At 35.6% G+C, this 25,005-nt stretch overlaps 1 protein-coding gene across 1 annotated transcript; it reads left to right on the top strand.

The window, feature by feature from the left end:
- The first annotated feature begins 12,638 nt into the window (after positions 1–12,638).
- Positions 12,639–16,050, top strand: LOC148920410 (uncharacterized). The gene is made up of 3 exons (XM_089047350.1): positions 12,639–12,673; positions 14,732–15,000; positions 15,518–16,050. Exons 1-3 carry the CDS (start codon positions 12,639–12,641, stop codon positions 15,856–15,858), a joined length of 645 nt encoding a protein of 214 aa, XP_088903476.1. The 3' UTR covers positions 15,859–16,050.
- Positions 16,051–25,005: the final 8,955 nt, after the last annotated feature.

Here is a 25,005-nt window from a genome sequence, read left to right as displayed (position 1 = left end):
TTCTTTATTGTTACATTGCTTTAAGACGTCGGTAAATATATTGCGGTCGTTGAATGCTCCAAAATGTCGTTTTTTATTAGAACAGACGTTTGTTTTTCACATTTTTATCAAGAGCGTCGTGTTTGTAATCTGGAACTAGTAATTTTTGTACTGATTGTTTTGTGGCCAAAACCTGCATAATGAAAGTGAAGAAATCACATTACAATATATTACAAAATTAATGTCATACACTGCCAATTACATAAGCATGATTCAATCCATATATCTTCATACCCATCTCGAATATTTTGACTCCCTAACTCACCCACCAGTTCATCAAATGTGTCAACATTTGGCATCCCTCTAGTAAATGGCTCACACTCAATTCTCACATCACCTAAGACATCATCACCAATAACATCATTATATTCTTTATTAGGCATTGATAACAATACTGACCAACAACGATGTATCGGGTCGTCAACAAAAAATACTTGTTTGACTTGAGAAGCCAAAACAAATTGGTCATTCCTATGTCCAATTTTACTCAAATCTACAAGGGTAAATCCAAGTTCGTCGACTACAAGACTAGAAGTACTATCTATCCAATCACACCTAAAGACTGGGATTGTAAACTTTTGGTAGTCAAGGTCCCAAATTTCTTGAATGACACCATAGAAACCCATATTTGAGATAATTGAGTTTTTATCCTTGGCACTAGCAACTTGCATGGTATGTGCAAGTAAATAAACTCCACTATTTTGAGTTGTCCGCACATCATCTTGTGCCTTGATGTTGAATTTAATACCTTTCATAAGATAGCTCCTATATAATGGAACTGCCATGTTTGGACCAGCTACTAGCCACCTTAAATTTTCTGATACGCCATGATTGTCTTCCTCATTAAGTTCACTTTGAACCTGCAAATTAATCATATCTTAATTCAATCTAACATAGAGAAAAGAAAATTAAAAGTCCAATATGTTATTCAATAACATATACCTTGAAGCGTAGCCATTGAATGAAAGTGCTATTGTGCTTATCCTGCAACCACTTTGTTCTCTTTCTAAATTTTGGATAAGCGGTCTTGATGTGGATCATATGTTGCCTACATGACACGAAAAATTCAAGCATTAGAGTCCCAAACATATAAGATAAACATAGGAAATAATTTAAAATGGAAACTTAAAGAATAAAACTCATACGTACTCGATATAAGGTAGGACTTCCTCCGTATTCTCCAAGACATATAGATGTGCTTGGTTCAACAGGTCCGATAAACTACGCTCACTGTGCAACCTGATAATGGCTTTGAAACTCCCATCTTTTGGCCTGAAGGCACTCCAACTATACTAACATCGATAAATGCTCGGTACAAAACTCTACAGACTTCTTCACTATATACCGCTCAGCAATGCAACCTTCGGGATGAATACGATTCTGAACATACCCCTTTAGCACTTTCATATATCTTTCAAACGGATACATCCATCTAAAATATACTGGCCCACATAGACGAACTTCTCTGACAAAATGTACTACTAGATGAACCATGATATCAAAGAATGAAGGGGGAAAGTACTTCTCAAGCAAACAAAAAGTAACTACTACATCTTCTTCCAACTTATCTAGCTTGGAAACAACAGTCTTTGCACATATAGCATTGAAGAAGAAGCACAAATGAGTTATTGCATACCTTGCAGGCTTCTCCAAAACAGAACGAATTGCTACAGGGAGCAATTGTTGCATTAAGGTATGGCAATCATGTGATTTAAGGCCAAGAAGTCTTGAATCTTGTAAAGATACAAGATTTTTTATATTTGAAGAATAACCTTCAGGGACCTTCATACCATAGAAAGAATTGCAAACCTCTCTCTTCTCTGCTCTTGACAAATTCCAAGGTTCGGGAGGCAAACGAGTACGTCTTTCTCCATACTCGGGTTGCAAATCAGTTTTGACCCCCATGTTCAATAAATCTAATCGAGTAGCAATCTCATCTTTATTTTTTCCAGGGATCTCCAGCAATGTACCAATGATACTATCGCAAACATTCTTCTCAATGTGCATAAGATCTAGGACATGCCTCACAGGAAGGTATTTCCAATACTTGAGATCAAAGAATATTGATTTCTTCTTCCAACAAACTCTGTCACCATCTTCAACCATATGCAGCACTTTTTCTCCTTACTGGCTCGGGAGGTGTGCCATATTCAGTTTCCCATTAAAAGCTGCACGTTACCTCCTATATGGATGATTAATTGGTAACCATTTTCTATGCCCAATGTAACAAATTTTGTGGCCATTTTTCAACCTGTGACTAGGTGTATCATCGCCGCATATTGGACAAGCTTTATATCCTTTAACAACACAACCAGATAAGTTTTCATAGGCGGGGAAATCATTAACTGTCCACATTAATGCAGCTTTGAGTGTAAAGTATTCTCCATTATGTGCATCATACACTCCTCTAATCCCATCCCACAAAGATTTTAAATCATCAATCAAAGGCTCCAAGTAGACGTCTATATCATTTCCGGGTTGTTTAGGACCGGAAATCAATAAGGTCAACATTATGAACTTTCGTTTCATGCACAACTATAGAGGGAGATTATATGTAACTAAGATAACTAGCCAGCGACTATATCTGCTACTTAGAGAATTGTGGGGATTGAATCCATCAGATGAAAGAGCCAATCTCAAATTTCTCGGCTCATTACCAAACTCGGGCCATTTATCATCAAGAAGTTTCCAAAACGGGGAATCCGCCGGATGAGACATCTGACCGTCAATTGATTTTCTAGCAGCATGCCAAGTCAAACTCTTAGCTGTCTCATGTGATCGAAACATCCTTTTAAACCTTGAAATTAGAGGAAAATACCACACCACCTTCGCTGGCACACCCTCTTTCAAGATTGAATCTTTGCCTTCCTTCCACCTTGAGATACCACAAGTAAGACAATTAGTTGAATCCTCATACTCCTTCCTATACAAGATGCAATCATTGGGGCATGCGTGCATTTTCTCATAACTCAGCCCCAATGCACACAAAGTCCTTTTTGCCTCATACATAGAGGCTGGTACTGTATTTCCTTATGGAAGGAAATCGCCTTGAAGTATCAATAATTATGTAAAACAGACATCACTCATCCCATGTTTTGCCTTCAAATTATACAACTTCACTAATGCCGATAACTTCGTGTACTTTCTACAACCAGGGTACAATGGTTGATCTCCATCCCCAATCACATTAGCAAACTCATAAGGATCAGATCCAAAATCACCAAAATCATTATCATCCATCTCTATTTCTTCAGACACAAAACTGTACCTACTATGGTCATCATCTTCTTCAACATTTCTACTAGCATTAGTAGTTGCTTCCCAAGGTTCTCTGTGAAATGTCCAATTCTTATAGCTTTGGTAAACTCCATTAAAGTATAAGAGATCCCTTATAATTCCAACCCCAAATAATTTCAAATTAACACATTTAATACATGGACAACGGATATGTGTTGTAGTCAGAAGATTTTCTACAGAAAAGTTCAAAAATGCTTTCACCCCTAACTCATATGCCTTCGATCTTCTATCCAAGTGCATCCATGACTTATCCATCTCCGACACTATACCCTATTATCTATAATAAAGTGAAAAGACAAGCAATCACCATCACTATAGCAGATTATATAAAGTTCTAATAGCAAGTAATATACAACATAGACGACGGTTTTTAAACAAAAACAGACGTATTTGACATATATAGACAACGGATTTTCAACAACGTCGTCTAATTATAACCATGACGATAGTTAAAGAACACCGTCGTGTATAAGTAATACAAACGACGATTTATGAAAAAACCGTCGTCGTATGCCAAAAAACACGTCGATATCCTAGTTTATTTTCAAGATCCCAAAATCCTATTAAGAACACAACATATACATGAAACCAAGCATGAAACCAACATATACTAAGCATGAAAACAATAAATCCATTCCCAATTCAACATAACAGAGAGTGATTAAAAGATCCGACAAAATTAAATCATTCCCTATTCAACATAACAGAGAGTGATAAAGACGACCAGAAAAAAACGACGGTCTAAGGGAAAACCGTCGTTGTTTTTTAAAAGACGACAGTTCTATAAAACCGCCGTGTAATAACACCTTAGACACCTAAAAATGGGAGATTCCAATAGATGTTCATAAAAGACGACGCACCTAATTAAAAACCAACGTCTTATTGAAATGGGATTTCCGCAGACTAAAATCTAAGCTAACAAAGAATGGCAGAAGTTATGAATAGACCGACGTAGAAATTATAGACGACGATGTCAAAAAAAGCCGCCGTTTTTACTCAGAAATTAACTCGACTAAGTTTTCGTATAAGGCGTCGTATAATTACAAATAAATCCATGACTGTATAATACAAAATACCGCCATATTAAATTAATGTACAACTACGGCATAGATAAATATATCGACATCTTTCTCGTATAGTTCTACGACGGTATCTTTAACTCTCACCACGTTGGGGTTTTTCATTTGACGACGTATTATAAAATTTAACATCGTATTTATTCACTTTATACGTCATACCTTATATTTAAACCGTCGTCTTAATAAGAATTTTTTTTAACAATTTATTTCTTGGATTTTGTTATCCTACGTCGGTAGATGAACTTAATGACAAGAATTGAAATAACCACGACGGTTTATATAGAAAACCGCCGATATAATCACATTTTTCTGAGATCTCAAGGGTTACGAAATCTTACCAGATGAAACTCTGTTCCTCATCATAATCTTACCAGAAAGACAATATTTTAGAGGTTAATGATGTATGTGTATTTGTGTCTTTGAAATACACAAATGCACATACACATTAACATCCAAAAAATTGCCTATGAAATTTGACGATGGCAGCCTCAGATTTGCAATCAGAGAGACAATTTTTTGGAAGTTGATGATGTGTGTGCGTTTGTGTATCTACACAAACGCACACACACATCAACATCCAAACAATTGCCTCCTAAAATTTCACGACGGCAGCCACAGATTTGCAATCAGATAGACAATTTTTTGAAAATTGGTGATGTGTGTGTTTTTGGGAATCAGATACACAAACATACACACACACCAACATCCAAACAATGGCCTCCTAAGAGGTGAGGTGAGAAAGAGAAAAGGGCAAGAAGAAGTTGAAACCCTAATTGAAAACTAAAACTGAAAGAGCTCGTGAAAAAAAATCTATTTATAATTAAAAAATCAAATCCACGTCGGTTATATCACACATAACGACGTTTAACAAAACGAATCCACGTCGCGAAACAAATATATTGCGTCATCTTAGTCTCAGAGCAAAATACCAACGACAGAATCAATTAAGTAACTGGCGGCGTAGAAATTAAAGACGTCGGAAATTATAAACCTATCGCCATCTTACGACAAAAACGACGACAGTAAAACAAAACACCGTCGTTGTTTTTATATTCGTATTTGATTTAAATCACTCACCCAAACAAGAAACTTTACAAATTCTAGAACATTAATTTCCTTCATTTAAATTTTCTCGGGAAAAAAAACTCTATTTATAACACACTGTAATTGAAAACTAAAACTGAAAGAACTCGGAAAAAAAACTCTATTTATAATTAAAAAATCAAATCCACGTCGGTTCTATTACACCTAACGAAATTTAACAAAAAGAATCCACGTCATGAAACAAACATATTGCGTCGTCTTAGTCTCAGAGCAAAAAACCAACGACAGAATCAATTAAGTAACTGGCGTAGAAATTAAAGACGTCGAAAATTATAAACCTACCGCCATCTAAAGACACAAAAGACGATGGTAGAACAAAAAACCGTCGTTGTTTTTATATTCGTATTTGATTTAAATCAGTCACCCAAACAAGAAACTTCACAAATTCTAGAACATTAATTTCCGTCATTTAAATTTTCTCGGGAAAAAAAACTCTATTTATAATGCACTGTAATTGAAAACAAAAACTAAAAGAACTCGGAAAAAAAAAACTCTATTTATAATTAAAAAATCAAATCCACATCGGTTATATTACACCTAACGACATTTAACAAAAAGAATCCATGTCGCGAAACAAATATATTGCGTCGTCTTAGTCTCAGAGCAAAAAACCAACGACAGAATCAATTAAGTAACTGACGTAGAAATTAAAGACGTCGGAAATTATAAACCTACCGCCATCTTAAGACACAAAAGACGATGGTAGAACAAAAAACCGTCGTTGTTTTTATATTCGTATTTGATTTAAATCAGTCACCCAAACAAGAAACTTCACAAATTCTAGAACATTAATTTCCGTCATTTAAATTTTCTCGGGAAAAAAAACTCTATTTATAATGCACTGTAATTGAAAACAAAAACTAAAAGAACTCGGAAAAAAAAAACTCTATTTATAATTAAAAAATCAAATCCACATCGGTTATATTACACCTAACGACATTTAACAAAAAGAATCCATGTCGCGAAACAAATATATTGCGTCGTTTTAGTCTCAGAGCAAAAAACCAACGACAGAATCAATTAAGTAACTGACGTAGAAATTAAAGACATCGGAAATTATAAACCTACCGCCATCTTAAGACAAAAAAGACGACGGTAGAACAAAAAACCGTCGTTGTTTTTATATTCGTATTTAATTTAAATTAGTCACCCAAACAAGAAACTTTACAAATTCTAGAACATTAATTTCCTTCATTTAAATTTCCTCGGGAAAAAAAACTCTATTTATAACACACTGTAATTGAAAACTAAAACTGAAAGAACTCGGGAAAAAAAAACTCAATTTATAATCTAAAAACAAAATCCACGTTGGTTATATTACACTTAACGACGTTAACAAAAAATAATCTACGTCTGTAATTATAAACCTACCGCCATCTTACTTTGATATACTACGACGACAAAAAAGACAACCAAAAAAGACGACGATAGAACAAAAAACCTTCATTGTTTCAAATTTGGTATGTTCTCTTTCTGCAAGACTTGGATAGTTCAAGGCATTGACAATGTCTTTACAAATTCGATTGCTCAGGCTTTAGAGGCCATCCGAAGCCATTTCTATTCTTTATCGATTGCTCAGACTTGGATAAGCTTCTTCTTTTGAAGCTCTACGGATAAAGGAACAGGCTATCACAAATCTGACGGATCTTTTTAGCCAAGAAAATCGAGCAGAGGATAAGGCACATCTGATCTTCAGATTTCCCTTTGCAAAGAAATGGCGCAGATGGACCCGTGCTGAGAAGCGAACTTTCCTTCAACAATGAGTGGATGCCAGGCTTGCATCTCGTTTGATGGAAAGCAAGGAGTATTCAGAAGCACTAAGTCTCCTATCAGGCCTGATCACGGAAGTGAGAACTCTAGATGACAAGCTTCTTCTTATGGACATAGATTTGTTGGAGAGTAAGACCATTTGTCTTTGAGAAAGACATCCAAATTATTGTCTTTGAGAGGTGAGAGAGAGTGTCGGTGAGAGAGGAAGAACTTGGAACCCTAAATGAAAACTGAGAGAGAGTGTCATTTAAATATGTAAACCACGACGGTTCAGCAGTCGCCCTAGCGTCGTCTGAAAATTGATCTAAGTTGTTTTTAAAATGACCTTCGTTTTTTTATTTTCTTGTTTGATTGCAGGTTTGATTTCTCTGAATCATGGTTTTTGTTCTTCCTAATTTGATAAAATACAAAGAAAAAGAAAGTAGGGTTTGAGATCTTATATAGACGACGATACCTTATTATTCACGTCGTGTGAATGTTAATACCACTACGTTATACTAAGATACCGTCGTCTATATAAGATTCCAAAACCTTCTTTCTTTGTCTTTGTATTTTATCAAATTAGGAAAAACAAAAATCATGGTTCAGAGAAATCAAACCTGCAATCAAACATTCACAGACAAAGAAAGAAGGGTTTGGAATCTTATATAGACGACAGTATCTTATTATTCACGTCGTGTTAATTTCAATACCACGATGTTATATTAATATTAATGTCGTTTGAATTTAAATGTCACGACGGAGTGTAAATATTGCCGTAATAACTTCTTATTACATCTTCTTTTATATTGTTTCGTCGTTGTTTATGTATTATCGTTTTAAACATTTATTACGTCTGATGTTATGTTATTGTGTCGTGTAAAATCTTATCATACGTCGTGTTTTATGAATAACCGTCGTTTGTGTTCTTAATTTTTTCCAGAAATATTTTCACTTGCAGGTTTGATTTGTCTGTAACCATAGTTTCTCAAGACCAAAGTAAGGACTCTGGCTCGAAAAAAAATGGAGGTATGGAGCTTGGAATGGTAACTCCTCAAGACAAGTCCTTGAAGAACCAGCCAGCACGACAACAATTTCTGAGGATTCAAAGTCAGGTCGAGGTATGAGCACAATGCCTCGTGTTGTGAAGAGAAAATTTCAGAAAATCAAGCCAGTTGTTGAGTACAATAAAAGGGGGAAATGATGTGGCCCTGCACATACTTGATATCTGATCTTACATTGGTGTGTTGGCACGCTCCAGAGTCCCATTTGTGGACAAGAAATGGGTTGAAATCCCCAAGGATATAAAAGAGCAGATTTGGGAAACCATTGACATGGTTTTTGTGGTAGGTTAAGGGGGCAAGAGCCTGGTGTTATCTTCTGCTGCCAAGAAGTGGAAGGATTTCAAGTCTACACTAACGAGGCATTATATCCTTCCATACATCAAAGAGAGAGAGAAATTAAGCCAACCCCCTGAACTATATAAATTCATAGAGAAAGCAGAATGGGATGCCTTTGTGGCTTCAAGGTTATCCCAAGAATTTGTGTCTGTGCATTCTCAACATTCAAAGATTAGGGAGAAACTTGAGTACAATCATCGATTGTCTCGAAAAGGATATGCTGGTTTGGAGGATCAATTGGAGGAAACCATGCCTGGGGTAGAAATTGATCAATCTACCTTATGGAAGAAAGCTAGACAAGACAAAGATGGTAACATCCCTGATCAAAAGGTGGCAGAGAAAGCAAAATTAATTGTAAGCCTACTTACTATGTTTTAAATTTTTATTAAACTCTGTATTGCCCTGATAATTCTTATACGTCTTATGTTATATTTACCGTTGTGTGAATGATATTATACATCGATATGTTTTAAAAAAAGTCGTTACAGGTCTGAATTTAGAATTGCTACTGTCTTTGTAAATATAGCATAAGACGTCGGTGTTTTATTTATTGGGTCGTTTGAATATATTACTGCGTCGAGATGTTTTAAAAACTTCGTTACATGTCTGAATTTGGAATCGCTACTCTGTTTTTTGTAATTATAACATAAGACATAGGTGGTTTATTTATTGCGTCGTTTGAAACAACTAACCACGTCGTTCTTAAGTAACGTCGTTACAAATATATTATAACGTCGATTTCTATGTTATTGTGTCCTGTGAAATTATATAATACGTCGTTTGTTTATAAATAACCGTCGTGTGTTTTCTTGTGCTGACTTTTTTATATGTCTTTGTTTTAAGATGAATTGCAAAAACAAGTCGCTGAAAGTAGTCTCAGTGTATCTGGCAGTAATGATGTGTTGACCTTGGCTTTGGGTCCCTAGCATCCAGGGAGAGTAAGAGGGGTAGGTGCTGGGATTTCCCCTAGGCAATACTTCAATTTACCTAGACAACAGAGGGTAAAGTTTGCCGATCAATTGAAGGAAAGTGTAAGAATTGTCCTTCAAGAAGAGACTAAGAAGATGAAAGGTAGATCAAGGGAAGAGACTTTAAGGATGGAGGCTAGAACCAAGCAATTGGTAGAGGCTGAGAGGGAACATTTACTGAGTCAGCTTTCCCAACTCATCCCTAATTTTGATCCAAGCATGCTTAAACCGCAAACTAGCCCCTATCAAAATCTAGGTCTAGAGCAAAGTCCCAAAAATCCAATGTCTGACAAAGCAAGCTACTCTGGGGATGTGAGATTCCTACATTTTGAGGATGATGCTGTCAAAAATGGAGAAAACCAGGAAGAAATGGTAACATATCTGAACTATGAATTCTCTGTTTTTTAAAATAGCTATTAGACGTCGTTATTATGAAGAAAAACATCGTTTGAATTACATACCATGACGATTTTATTAATAAACCGTTGTTTGTATTTCAATACAACGTCGTATTTAGTTTACTTGTTTTACACACCATTAGACGTCGTTAGTTTTGAAAACTTTTATGGTGATTTAGACGACGGTTTTAGTCCTTACCGACGTAATATATGAATCTCCACGACGTTTATTATTTACCATCGTTTAATAATTTAAAGACGTCCATAATTTTTACATACCGTCTTAAGTTATGCCTTACCACGACGTTTTGATTTAATTTTTTTACTTTCTGTACAATTTGTCTTATATATATATATATATTTGTTTTTTACTTAAAACATAAATCTGGGGATTTAGAAAATCAAGATGAAGAGAAGAAAGAACAAAAAAAAGTGCTAAAGGGATGTATGCGTCTATGTGGGCTAGTATATTTTAGATGGATGTATCCGTTTGAAAGATATATGAAAGTGCTAAAGAGGTATGTTCAGAACCGTACTCGTCCCGAGGGTTGCATTGTTGAGCGGTATATAGCTGAAGAAGCTGTAGAGTTTTGTACCGAGCATTTATCTGATGTTAGTACAGTTGGAGTGCCTTCAACCCAAAAGACGGGAGTTTCAAAGCCATTATCAGGTTGCACAGTGAGCGTAGTTGATCGGGACCTGTTGAACCAAGTACATCTATAAGTCTTGGAGAATACGGAGGAAGTTCTACCTTATATCGAGTAAGTATGAGTTTTATTCTTTAAGTTTCCATTTTAAATTATTTCTTATGTTTATCTTATATGTTTGGGACCGTAATGCTTGAATTTTTCGTGTCATGTAGGCAACATATGATCCACATCAAGACTGCTTATCCAAAATTTAGAAAGAGAACAAAGTGGCTGCAGGATAAGCACAATAGCACTTTCATTCAATGGCTACGCTTCAAGGTATATGTTATTGAATAACATATTGGACTTTTAATTTTCTTCTTTCTATGTTAGATTGAATTAAGATATGATTAATTTGCAGGTTCAAAGTGAACTTAATGAGGAAGACAATCATGGCGTATCAGAAAATTTAAGGTGGCTAGCAGCTGGTCCAAACATAGCAGTGCTATCATATAGGAGCTATCTTATTAAATGTATTAAATTTAACATCAAGACACAAGATGATATGCGGACAACTCAAAATAGTGGAGTTTATTTACTTGCACATACCATGCAAGTTGCTAGTGCCAAGGATAAAAACTCAATTCTCTCAAATATGGGTTTCTATGGTGTCATTCAAGAAATTTGGGACCTTGACTACCAAAAATTTACAATCCCAGTCTTTAGGTGTGATTGGATAGATAGTACTTCTGGTCTTGTAGTCGACAAACTTGGATTTACCCATGTAGATTTAAGTAAAATTAGACATAGGGATGACCAATTTGTTTTGGTTTCTCAAGTCAAACAAGTATTTTTTGTTGCGACCCGATGCATGGTTCAAAGTGAACTTAATGAGGAAGACAATCATGGCGTATCAGAAAATTTAAGATGGCTAGCAGCTGGTCCAAACATGGCACTGCCATCATATAGGAGCTATCTTATTAAATGTATTAAATTTAACATCAAGACACAAGATGATGTGCGGACAACTCAAAATAGTGGATTTTATTTACTTGCACATACCATGCAAGTTGCTAGTGCCAAGGATAAAAACCCAATTATCTCAAATATGGGTTTCTATGGTGTCATTCAAGAAATTTGGGACCTTGAGTACCAAAAGTTTACAATCCCAGTTTTTAGGTGTGATTGGATAGATAGTACTTCTGGTCTTGTAGTCGACGAACTTGGATTTACCCTTGTAGATTTGAGTAAAATTAGACATAGGAATGACCAATTTGTTTTGGTTTCTCAAGTCAAACAAGTATTTTTTGTTGATGACCCGATGCATCGTGGTTGGTCGGTAGTGTTATCAATGCCTAATAGAGAATATAATGATGTTATTGGTGATGATGATGTCTTAGGTGATGTGAGAATTGAGTGTGAGCCATTTACTAGAGGGATGCCAAATGTTGACACATTTGATGAACTAGTGGGTGAGTTTGGGAGTCAAAATATTCGAGATGGGTGTGAAGATATATGGATTGAATGATACTTATGTAATTGGCAGTGTATGACATTAATTTTGTAATATATTGTAATGTGATTTCTTCACTTTCATTATACAGGTTTTGGCCACAAAACAATCAGTATAAAAAATACTAGTTCAAGATTACACACATGACGGTTTATAAAAGTATGAAAAACAAACGTCTGTTCTAATAAAAAACGACGTTTTGGAGCATTCAACGACCGCATTATATTTACCGACGTCTTAAAACAACGTAACAAAGAAGAACCACGACACTATTGTGAAACAGTTATTAAGGATATCACGTCGGAGAAGCATAAAGAGCCGTCATGTAATTCCAAATAACACGACTCCAATCCCATAATACCGACGTCTAAAAGATGAGATATCTAACCTGAACGTTACAAAAGACGCCGTCGTCTTAACTTTACCACGTCGCATATTATTTCATAAACGAAGTGGAAAAGGATGAATTCACGACGGTATTTTAAATCCATTAGTAAATTTGTCGACGTTAAGATATATTTGGACGTCGTTCCTTTACAAAAACAACGTTATATGATTGTATCCACGTCTCTTTTCTTATAATAATGTCGTTAAAATTTCTTTACACGGCTAATATCGGATTAACAACGCCGTCTAATAGGAATTAGATGACGGTATTTTTTTAATGATGACGTATATATTATGAAACACGGCTGTCTTTTGAATGATAACGACGTTGTATATTGACGACAACGTCGTCTTTATTAATTAATATGTCTTAAGTAATGACCCCAACATATTTTCCACGTCGTTTATTTTAAGATCGTGTCGTTAAAACTAGTTTACACGGTGGTAAACTGAGAAACTTTGCCGTGTCAGATCCATTAGACGACGATTATATTATAAGAGATGACGTATAAATTCTGTCATATGGCTCTCAATTATTTGTAACCGACGTTGTTTAATAGTACAACGTCGGCAGTTTAAATATATGCGTCGTAAGTAATGACCAAAACATCTATTTCCACGTCATCATTAATAGAAAAATCGAAGTGGAAAATTCATTTCACGACGGTTGTTAAAAAAATACTGACGTAGTAGGAGTCAATAACGTAAATCGATTATGTATTTAAAGACGTCATATTTTTATTTTTCGTGAGGTATATTTAACGGCGCTGGGTTTTAGTTCTCGTCGTTGTATGTATATCTTGCGGCCATGTTCTGTTAATATATGTCATATGTTTCCTCTTTAACGACATGTTTTGTTAGAATTGGTCGTCTATTCTCATCCTCGATTGTTTTTTTTATCTCTTTTTCCATTACAAAGACGTCGGTTATTATTTTGTTAACGACGTTGTTTGTTTTAACTTGACAGTGATTTAGCGTCATAGTTTGACACCCCAATAGAAGTCGGTCAATTCCACAACGGTTTGAAAACCGAATACACGACGGTGAATTCCCGTCATCTTTATCCTTTTTTGTAGTAGTGATGTGATCAAAAGTTTTATGTAATCAATTAGCTAGACTACCCTACTTAATATTTGTTTTAGAAAATTTGGCATAAGCGCTAAACCCTAAATACTGTTCACAAATGGGGTGGATTCCCCATTTTATTATTTTTCTGGTAAAAGGTACATGGCATTTGAGAAAGAGAAAGGATATTTATCTTGTTTTATTCGCTGGCTTTAGCTGGAGAGAGAGGTCGGAGAAGGAAGAAAGTAGCAGGTGGGTGGGGCAATGAATGCCTTAATTGTGTGAGAGGGTAAAACGGGAAAAGAAGGAGTTTAGTGGTGTTTAAATTTTTTCATAGACTTCTTCAACCACGTGTAGTGCTGTAAACCGGGCGAGTCTAGCTTCAGTTGCTTAAAGTGACGGCAGCATTCCCCTTCTGCAGCGACCCTGGCTAGCTAGTGTTCCATGGCTAGCAAAAATTTGCCAAAACCAACACAGCGCACGACAAAGAACTGAAAGCAAACGAGACCTGGAACACACCTGGGGACAAAATCATGTGACAAGGAGGCGGGCGTGTAACGTGTTGATGTTGGCAAATTTGGCCAAGTGCTACAACTGGGCGATTTTAATAACATTCCTATGGCTATCGATCGAAGGAAAACCACCCCACGGTCCCCATCCCACACCCTCCTCTCTCTCTCTCTCTCTCTCACGTGAAGAAGAGCCACGGAGCATCAAATGATGCTTTTGGGAGGAAAAAGATCCGGGACAATCCAAAAGCCTCCAAGGCTGGAACCCAAAAAAAACCAAACTATATTTTTCGTATACATACACGAAAAAAATAGGAGGAATGCTACCAACATTCTCTCTAACATTTTCTTTTGAAGTTTATCCATTCTTCTCATAATATGTGTCCTTACACTTAAAATAATATCATTAATGCATCACACAAGTTAGTTATTGTTTTCCAAATTCACCCTCATCTCAAGTGTGTCACTTTCTGTACTCTCTTTTGTACTCGAAAATTTAAGGTTTTGTCAGCCTGGCCCAGCACAATGGTGAACCCTATCAGTTATAAAATGGGTCTCCAAATGAACCTGAACAACTACACTGGCAACAATGACTGGTCCTAAAATTAAGGAGAATGTAATTCTCGCGATCAGATGCATAGATGTGGGGTTTTTCAAACTCCTGAATGGGATTAATAGTCAAATGTTAGCGGGGGTTCGCATTGTTGGAAATAAAATTTATGCACGCGACAGCAAGCGTGTTGGGTTCGGGAACCTTGGCAACAATGACTTCAACGGGGGATTCACAATTCCTCTTGTTCCTATTGCATTTGTTCTGTTATTGGGATTATTGGGATTGGCATACTACCCAACAAGTACTACAAGGTATTATTTCTTCTTGTTCTTCTTAACAATTTAAAAAAAAAAAAAAAAACTCAGCATATTATGTGACACACACACACAAACACACATATACAAAATCGATTGTATGTGTTTGGCTTGGCTTGGTTCATTTTTAAAATTAGTAAAACTTGGCATATGTTTTGTAATCTAAAAAACTTGGTCTTTATTTTAAAAATTAGGAACAAGGAATTGAAATATAGAATATGTTGAGCTTTATTAATAGTTTTTTTTTTAATGCGAAGTTCAGATTTTGTGTATTATTGAAAAGGAGCCATTTTACTGATGTTGTGCTTTATTAATAGTTTTACACTCTAATAACTTACTAATTACTACTATTATAACATTTATATACGATATCATGGTATACATATCATATCTCTGAAATCTTTTAATTTCATTTTTGTTTCATAGCTGACTAGCTAGTATTTCTACTTTCTTTTTTGTTCCGTAGATAAATAGCTCCTATTTTCTTATTTATTTTTTTGGGTTTATTTTTCTGTGAAATGTCTAGATTGACAATTTTGATTAACTACGATGGGAGGTGGGTTGACTCAAGGTACGAAAATTTCAAAGCTAAAGGAGTACTCGTTTCCTATACAATTACATTGAAGGAGCTTCAGAAGCAAGTATACGACATTGTCAATGTGGACCCAAATGACTATGAGATAACTATGATAGCTATGTATGAAACAATGAAAATCGCATGGCCTGTAGAGATAGCCGATGATGATGATGTGAGAGCTTTTATTTTTGAAAGTCGTCGTTCAAGTTGTTCTAAGATTCCATTGTGCATTACATTGGAGGAGACCAACCTTGGGGGGTCTCCACAAGCTCCCTGATTATTCCCAGTCAAAACGTTTGTGGGCTTGGCATCTGACGAACGTTCGATAACCTCCTCTTCCGGTTAAGTGGGCCGAGTATGGGTTATAGTGCATCTCTCAACAACTCTTGCGCTATCCAAAGACTATAGTTGTTCTCATAGGCGGTTTTCTTTGAGAGTTTTGGGAACTGTTGTTTTTTACCCTTTGCAAGCTGATTAATCCCCATGCCTTATCTATGTTGTCTTGGTGTGTTTCTTGTGTTTCTTGCGTCTCTGACCCTTGGTGTGTTTCTTGTGTCCTCTGATGTGGGGGTCTCTCGTGTTGGTCTTCTAGTAGTATGGTTGTTTTGTTTTGGTTATTTGTATGGTTTGGTGGTTCTCAATTGGACTCTCCTATTAGTCCATAGCATGTGTGGAACTCTTTTCTACTCTGAGTTTTTTCCCACGTAGTTTCTTAGAAATGTTTTAGAGAGCCACTGTTCTCGTGCTGTTGTATGTATGAACCCATCAGTTGACTTCGAAAATGACCTGTGAGATCCTGAATATTTTGACGTGTTTAAAAAATACATCACTTTTGGTCCTTGTGACTTATCACCACTAAAGTTCCCGTGGTTTCAATTTGATTATTTTTACATCTGTGGTTTCAGTTTGAAGCATTTCAATGAAAATATTCTCAATTTCAGTCAATTTTATTTCACTTTTGTTCTTTGTGGATATATAGCATACTGAGATTTTTGAACTCATTCTAAGTATCAGAAAGAAAAGAAAAGCTGCAAAAGGAACAAGTAGAAATAATACCTTTGAGTTGCAGTACTTTCTTCCCAATTTGCAAATCCAAAAATAAGAAAAAGAAATATTATTACCCCCAAGTTGTAAGGAAAGGGTTGCTGTAAGTGTTCACCCGTTTTGTGTTTGCTCCTGTGATGGAAGGGTAAAGTTTCTCATTGCCTTGAAAACCATTGACTGGTCAACAAGTCAACTTTCTTTGGTGTGCGAGCGTGCCACTGCTAGCAGTAAAAATTCTAGCAAACTTCTTAAAAACAGATGACATGTGCCCCAAGTTTCTAATTTCTAAACAAGCGATTGTGAATTTGGGTGAGGAATATCTCCCAAGTAAGTTCTTTTCACGCCTCAAACTGGTGAGGACTTCATAATTTTCACATTACAATGTTGGTAGTTTTGGCGAATAGATAGTAAGAAAATGAACTGCTTTTAGTGACTTTTACAAAACTCTCTAAAAAATCAACTCTAGAAAGGCAAAAAGAAGGTTTGGACTTCCATTTCGCGGATAGAAGCTTCGATCTGGCCGGACTGGTATGCATGCTAGATTAATTCCCAACTTCAGCTGCTAAGCTTCACTGTAGATCGATACCAAAGTTTGAGTTTGTGAGGTTTTAATCTATTTCGAGCCCCGTGTGAGGCTTTTTGAATGGGAGTGCGGTGGAGTTCGGGATTACTTGAGTGGAATTGCATTGTGGTACTTGTTCCGCTTGGTCAGGGCTCTCCATAAATTAGTTGAGGTTTTCATATTTGTAAAATCTCAAACTCTGCTTGTTTTGGCTCTTAAATGACTTATTTCTCTTAAGTTTGAACTGGAAGTTTTGATTTATAGTAGCTTCTACGTGGCTCGAATGAGCTTTTTGGTTGCTTCAGTTTGTTTGAAGGTTCTCAAAGATCAAGTGATCATTTTGAGTTTTTGTCTTTGGTTGTTTGATTTGATTGTCCTTTGCTCTGTTCACCCTCTCTTACATTTATAGGAATGCTAGAATAGAATTTTAATCCTTTAAAAATGGGCGGCAGATTTTCTAAAAGCAAGATCTTCCATTTCTTAATGCAAAGAAAAAAAAGGTTTTATCAATTCTGGGAGATAAGCTCCCAATAGTCAGTTTCTATGGCAATCACTTCCCTGTATTTTTTGAAAGGAAACCTAGCCCTTCTTCCAATTTAACTGCCCTCTGTAAGAGCTCAAACCGTGATAGTTAGTTCGATTTTCCGTTTGAACAACTCCACAGTTCTGCTTATCTTCCAAGCAGTCTGCTTATCCCTTGAAAATAGTGCCTTACTTTGGAGTAGAAACAATATCTCTGAATATAGATAAAACGGAGTTTGATCTTCCTAGGTAGATTGAGATGTCCTTCTTTTGCCTGCCCTTGTCAACTCCTTATCAACCCATTTGAGAATATTGACTTTTTCATGCAGTCTTTTCAGCGATCCGTGGGTCCGTCTTTACTATTTTGGGCTTTTCTTTTTAATCATGCCAAGCCCAGGTCTAGTTTTTCGAGACTACGAGTGATTCCCTTTTTCTTTTTCTAAGTCCACGTTCACCGTCATGGTTTTGACAGATCCCGGGCTGGGCCTTCTTGGATTTTGGGCCTTTGATTCCTGTTTATTTGCAAAGTTCGGATCTAGGCCTTGTGGCTTGTTTGTTGCCCTGGGCTTCTTAGTGTTGGGCTGGAGTGCGCAGGATTTTGGCCCAAGCAGTAAGAGGCATCTTCACTTCATTATTTTGGACTTTTGAGAGTATAGTTTCTCTTCATTTCAGCTGCGTGAGATCATGGTTTTTGAATGAGATGTTAAACTTGGTTTTAAAATCTACTTCTTTTTTTCAAAACATTTATCTATCATTTCATACACTTCATACATGTGAGAGAGGGGGTTTTCTAAAAGGTTCACGAGAGAATTTGAGATAGTACAGTGTTTTGAGCGAGTGAGGGTTTTCTGAAATGGTCCGTGCTCGAGAACTTAAAATGAATTTTTGTTTAGAGCCTCCTAAAAACACAACGGTCCTAATAAGGTATTGTCGTAAAAATCAACCCAACACATTGGTGTATTAGGTACCTTACCACGACGGTTTTATAAGATTCGTCGTCTTTTAAAACATCACGACAGTTTTAATATAAAGGGTCGTCTATTGGGTGTCGTAGTTTAACAAAATTGTAGTAGTGGTCCCATACCATGCTTATACCACTTGGTCCCGAATGCCCAGTTATATGAACTAACACCCATTTCAATCATCCCAGAATTCCCTTTTTGTTAGTCATCTTGTCTAACTCCCTTTCGCCAATCCCAATCACCCAATAGAAATCATGTGCACTGTGGGATCCCTAAGACCTGGTACCTGCCAAGAGTTAGAATCAACTACACAAAAGATCTTTCCCATTACTCTCTTTTCCATAATTTCTTTATCAACCCAAGAATTCCAGCCATCACTAATAACATATGATCATGTCAATATTAATAAAATAAAATAATAATAATTAACAACACTTAAACACCCAATATCAATAATAATCAAATAATAACATCATGCATAATATATTGCTCACGAAATTTAATTAGATCAATCTTTGTAAAAGGTCACCAAGAAATCCCTACCTCGATTCCAAAGCATTGCTCCAGTTTAAGAAAATACAAGCTAAGCCCTATATCTCTTCCAAGAATTTCATCATTATCTCTCTCTCTCTCTCTCCTTCTTTCTTGGTTCATTTGCTATGCACATAATGTCCTATATATAAGGAAATAAGTCGGCAATAAAACACTTCCTATTGGATAGTGTAATGACGGTTGATTTATACTTCCTAACCAAGTAATATGTATAGCAGATAAGGAAGAATGTCTTTGTGATTATTCTTCCAACTCCTCCAATCATATCCTTTTCTCTTTGGTGAGTTGGCTAACCCTGCTACTTAACATAGTTTTCACTTTGACACGTACAAGGACTATTAATAAGGTCTATGAATTGACAAAACTAACCAACAAGGTCTATTAATACATATCCATATATATATATATATAATAGAATAAGATATTTATGTAATACACACACATATATATTAAGATATATGTATATATATATAATAGAATAATATATGTAATAAGATATAAATATATAAGTATTACTATAATAATATAATAATTAATATAAAAGTATAACAACAATATTTACATATACGTACCAAGATAATTACACATACTAATATATATTTAACCAAGATAATTATATATTAAAAAATATAGGGTTTCACAATTTTCTAAAAAGAAAAGTAGGAAGTAGGGAGTTGTTCATTTGGAAAATCAAACTAACGATCACGGCAGATTGAATTCTTGCAAAAAGCAGTTAAAAGTTAAAAAGGGATTAGGTTTTTTAAAGAAATGTAGGGAAGTGATTACCATAAGAACTGACTGCTGATGGCTTTTTTGCCATAATAGATAAATTTTTATTTTTCTTGGCATTTAAAATAAAAAGATCTTGTTTTAGAAAATTTGCCGCTCATTATTAAAAGATTAGAAATCCCACTCCAGCATTCTCTATAAATATGAGAGGAGGTGAACAGATCAAAGACAGCCAAAAAATCAATCAAAAACAGAAACTCAAAATGATCACTTGATCTCAAAAGCCTTCAAAACACTGAAGCAACTAAAGCTCATTGAGCCACAACAAAACAAGTCAGCTAGAATTGAATCTCTAACTTGATTCGGTTTCAGGAGAAATAGTCATACAAAGCGAGAAATAGTCCTTCATTTCTGATATCGATAATATCTCGATATTTCCATCGAATTTCCGATTTTTGTACTACCGATATTTCTAATACTATCGATATTTTAGACCTTGGCCACGACCATGAATGTTTGACGGGCCCCGCTTTTACATTAGCGTGCATGGAGGAGAGAGGTCGTCCTTTGTCCTGCATGTGATCAAAAGATTTATGTAATAAATTAGCTAGACTACCCTACTTAATATTTGTTTTAGAAAATTTGGCATAAGCGCTAAACCCTAAATACTGTTCACAAATGGGGTGGATTCCCCATTTTATTATTTTTCTGGTAAAAAAATATCGCTTCTGGTACATGTCATTTGAGAAAGAGAAAGGATATTTATCTTGTTTTATTCGCTGGCTCTAGCTGAAGAAAGAGGTCGAAGGAAGAAAGCAGCAGGTGGTGTTTAAAACGGGAAAAGAAGGAGTTTAGTGGTGTTTAAATTTTATCATAGACTTCTTCAACCACGTGTAGTGCTGTAAACTGGGCGAGTCTAGCTTCAGTTGCCTAAAGTGACGGCAGCATTCCCCTTCTGTAGTGGCTAGCAAAAATTTGCCAAAACCAACACAGCGCACGACAAAGAACTGAAAGCAACGAGACCCGGAACACACCTGGGGACAAAGTCATGTGACAAGGAGGCGGGCGTGCAACGTGTTGGTATTGGCAAATTTGGCCAACTGCTACCACTGGGCGGTTTTAATAACATTCCTATGGCTATCGATCGAAGGAAAACCACCCCACGGTCCCCACCCCACACCCTCCTCTCTCCCTCTCTCTCTCTCTCTCTCTCTCTCTCTCTCATGAGAATAGCCACGGAGCATCAAATCATGCTTTTGAGAGGAAAAAGATCCGGGACAATCCAAAAACCAAAAAATAAAAAATAAAAATAAAAAACTATATTTTTCATATACATACACAAAACAAATAAGAGGAATACTAGCAACCTTCTTCTAACATTTTGTTTTGGAGTTTCTCGCTTCTTCATGATAAGTATTCTTTCCTTACACTTAAAATAATATCATTAATGATCACACAAGTTAGGTTTTGTTTTCCAAATTTACCCTCGTCACAAGTGTCACTTTCTGTACTCTCTTTTGAACTTGAAAATTTAAGATTTTGTCAGCCTGGCCCAGCACAATGATGAACCCTATCTGTTATAAGATGGGTCTCCAAATGAACCTGAACAACTACACAAGGAGATGACAACAAGAAGAGGTACTGGTTCCCCTATAAATGATGCTGAAACTACGCAGCCCCCACCCGACAGCAAGGATGTTGGAGGTGGGAACTTCGGCAACAATTACTTCAACGTGGTTCTTATTGCATTTGTTCTGTTGGGATTGGCATACTACTCAAGAAGTACTACAAGGTATTATTTCTTCCTGTTCTTCTGAACAATTTAAAAAAAAAACTCAGCACATTATGATACACACACACACACACACACACATATATTGTTTAAATAAATTGATCCAAACTGAATATTAAGGTTCTCAAACTCAGATCCGAGAAATATTGTTTGATCTCAAGCTCAAATGGTTTTAGAGCTATGCTCAAGCTCTGCTCAGATGATCTTTTCCAAATTTGAGCACGGCTTGGCGTACGTCGTGTGTGGCTTGGCTTGTTTCATTTTTAAAATTAGTAAAACGTGGCGTATGTTTTGTAATCTTAAAAACTTCTTCTTTGTTTTGCTTCTTCGTTTCTTTGACATGGTAGGAACTAGGAATTGAAATATAGAATATGTTGTAAAGCTCAGATTATCTTGGTTTTTTATTTTTATTTTTATTTTTATTTTTATTTTTTATAATGCGAAGTTCAGATTTTGTATATTATTGAAAAGAAGCCATTTTACTGATGTTGTGCTTTATTAGTAGTTCTACATTCTAATAACTTACTAAATACTACTATTATATCATCGTACGCATATCATATCTCTGCTATCTTTTAATTTCATTTTTGTTTCATAGCTGACTAGTATTTCTACTTTCATTTTTGTTCCATAGCTAAATAGCTCCTTTTTTATTTTTTATTAATCTTTTTGGGCTTATTTTTCAGTGAATTGTCTAAATTGACAATTTTGGTTAACTATGGTGGGAGGTGGGTTGATTCAAGGTACGAAAATTTCAAAACTAGAGCAGTACTCGTTTCCAATACAATTACATTGAAGGAGCTTCAGAAGCAAGTATATGACATTATCAATGTGGACCCAAATGACTATGAGATAACTATAATAGCTATGTATGAAACAATGAAAAGAGCATGGCCTGTGGAGACAAGAATACAAAATGTGAAAAAGACGACCAGAAAAAAATGACGGTTTAAGGGAAAACCGTCATTGTGTTTGAAAAGACAACGGTTTTATAAAACCGCCGTGTAAGAATAACTTAAACACCTAAAAAATGGAGACTCCAATGGTTGTTTTTAAAAAACGACACACTTAATTAAAAAAGCGATGTCTTATTGAAAAAGGTTTTCCGCAGAGTAAAATCTGAGTCCACAAACAACGGCAGAAGGTATGAATAGACCGACGTAGAAAGTAAAGACGACGGTGTAAAAAAAAAACCGCCGCTTTTACTCAGTAATTAACACGACCCATTTTTAGTATTCGCGCCGTGATAATTACAAATAAATCCACGGCGGTATATTACAAAATACCGCCGTATTAAATAAATGTACAACAACGGCAAAGATAAATTTATCGACTTGTTTCTCGTATAGTTCTACAACGGTATTTGTAACTCTTACTACGTTGGGTTTTTCAATTCACGACGTATAATGAAATTTACCATCGTATTTATTTACTTTATACGTCTACCCTGATATCTAAACCGTCGTCTTAATAATATTATTTTTTACTATTTATTTCTTGAATTTTGTTATCCTACGATGGTAGACCAACTTAATGACAGGAATTGTGAATAAGCACGACGGTTTATATAGAAAACCGCTAACAGAATCATATTTTTTTGAGATCCCAAAAGATACGTCGTGAACTTAAAATTACCGTCGTATTTATTCACTTTATACTTCTTACCTTATATTTAAACCGTCTTAATAGAAATTTTTTTAAACAATTTATTTCTTGGATTTTGTTATCCTACGTTGGTAGATCAACTTAATGACAAGAATTGAAAATAACCACGATGGTTTATATAGAAAACCGCCGACAGAATCAAATTTTTCTGAGATCCCAAGAATGACGAAATCTTACCAGATGGAACTCTGTTCCTCATCATAATCGGACTACAGAAAGACAATATTTTAGAGGTTGATGATGTATGTGTCTTTATGTCTTTGAGATACACATAGGCACATACACATCAACATCCAAAACTTTGCCTCTAAAATTTGACGACTGCAACCTCAAATTTGCAATCAGAGAGACAATTTTTTGGAAGTTGATGATGTGTGTGTGCTTGTGTCTTTCAGATACACAAGCGCACACACATACCAACATCAAACAATTGCCCTAAAATTTGACGACAACAGCCCAGATTTGGATTCGGAGAGACAATTTTTTGAACATTGGTGATGTATGTATGTTCGTGAATCAGATACACAAACATACACACACACACCAACATCCAAACAATTGCCTCCTAAGAGGTGAGACAGAGCCAAGGGCAAGAAGAAGTTGGAACCCTAATTGAAGACTAAAACTAAAAGAACTCGTGAAAAAAAACTCTATTTATAAAATAAATAAATTTAAAAAAAATCCACGTCGGTTATATTACACTTAACGCCGTTTAACAAAACCAATTTATGTCGGTCCGTACCAACCCTTTAGACGTATAAAATGATCACCACGTCGGTTATGTTATTTTCACGACGTAGTAAAGACATATTAGGGCGGTTTATTAGAAACACCACGACGCGGAACAAATAAATTGCATCGTCTTAATCTCAGAGCGAAAAACCAACGACATAATCTATTAAGTAATTGACGTAGAAATGAAAGACGTCAGTAATTATAAACTTACCGACTTATTATTTTGAAATATACTACGACGACATCTGTAATTAATAGTGCGTGTCGTGTAATATTATTTACCAAGGCGTATATTATTATATACCGCCGTTTAAAACAGTTTACTAAGGTGGTTGTAATTAATAGCGTCGTGTTATGAAACGTTTCGTTAATATTTTAAAAATTTTACCTTACGACCTACAGTTATCTGTTTTCAAACCTAAGAAAAAATTTCACGCTCTCCTCATTTTTACTTCCCAAAGCGCCGTGTCTGAATCTCATCGGCTTCCTCTCCTCTTCATCTTCGTCCCTGAAAAATAATTTTTTTTCCTGTTTTGCAACTCCAAGCGAAAACTTTCATTGCAAGCAAAGGTAAGCATTTCTCATCTTTGTTCCTGTTTTGCATATGCATATAATCTGTTTTGCAATTCTGATCTTTGTTCCTGTTCATGCGAAAATCATTTTACTTTTTGGATAAAATCTACTGACAAAGAACAAAGTGTCATTGACCACGATGGTAAAATCTACTCTGTTTTTGTGTGTTTGAAGTAGTAAACCAAACGGTCTTGGTACAGTTTATGAATTTTATATTAATAAGACGACGGTATTTTATAACTAATGTCGTTGTAATTGAAAAGCACGACGTTTGTTGAAAAATATATT

Source organism: Prunus mume, linkage group LG2 (genome assembly GCF_029339155.1).
Source record: "Prunus mume cultivar Tortuosa linkage group LG2, ASM2933915v1, whole genome shotgun sequence".
Taxonomy (NCBI): Eukaryota; Viridiplantae; Streptophyta; class Magnoliopsida; order Rosales; family Rosaceae; genus Prunus; species Prunus mume.
The sequence above is the reverse complement of the archived record's forward strand: the minus strand, read 5'-3'. Positions and strand labels throughout refer to the sequence as shown.

Excerpts from the sequence above, each read along its gene's own strand:
- LOC148920410 (XM_089047350.1), top strand. The coding sequence starts at position 12,639 with ATGAATTCACGACGGTATTTTAAATCCATTAGTAA. Across the intron at positions 12,674-14,731 it reads TATTTTAAATCCATTAGTAA|TGGTCCTAAAATTAAGGAGA; the intron begins ATTTGTCGACGT and ends GGCAACAATGAC. Across the intron at positions 15,001-15,517 it reads CTACCCAACAAGTACTACAA|GTGAAATGTCTAGATTGACA; the intron begins GGTATTATTTCT and ends GTTTATTTTTCT.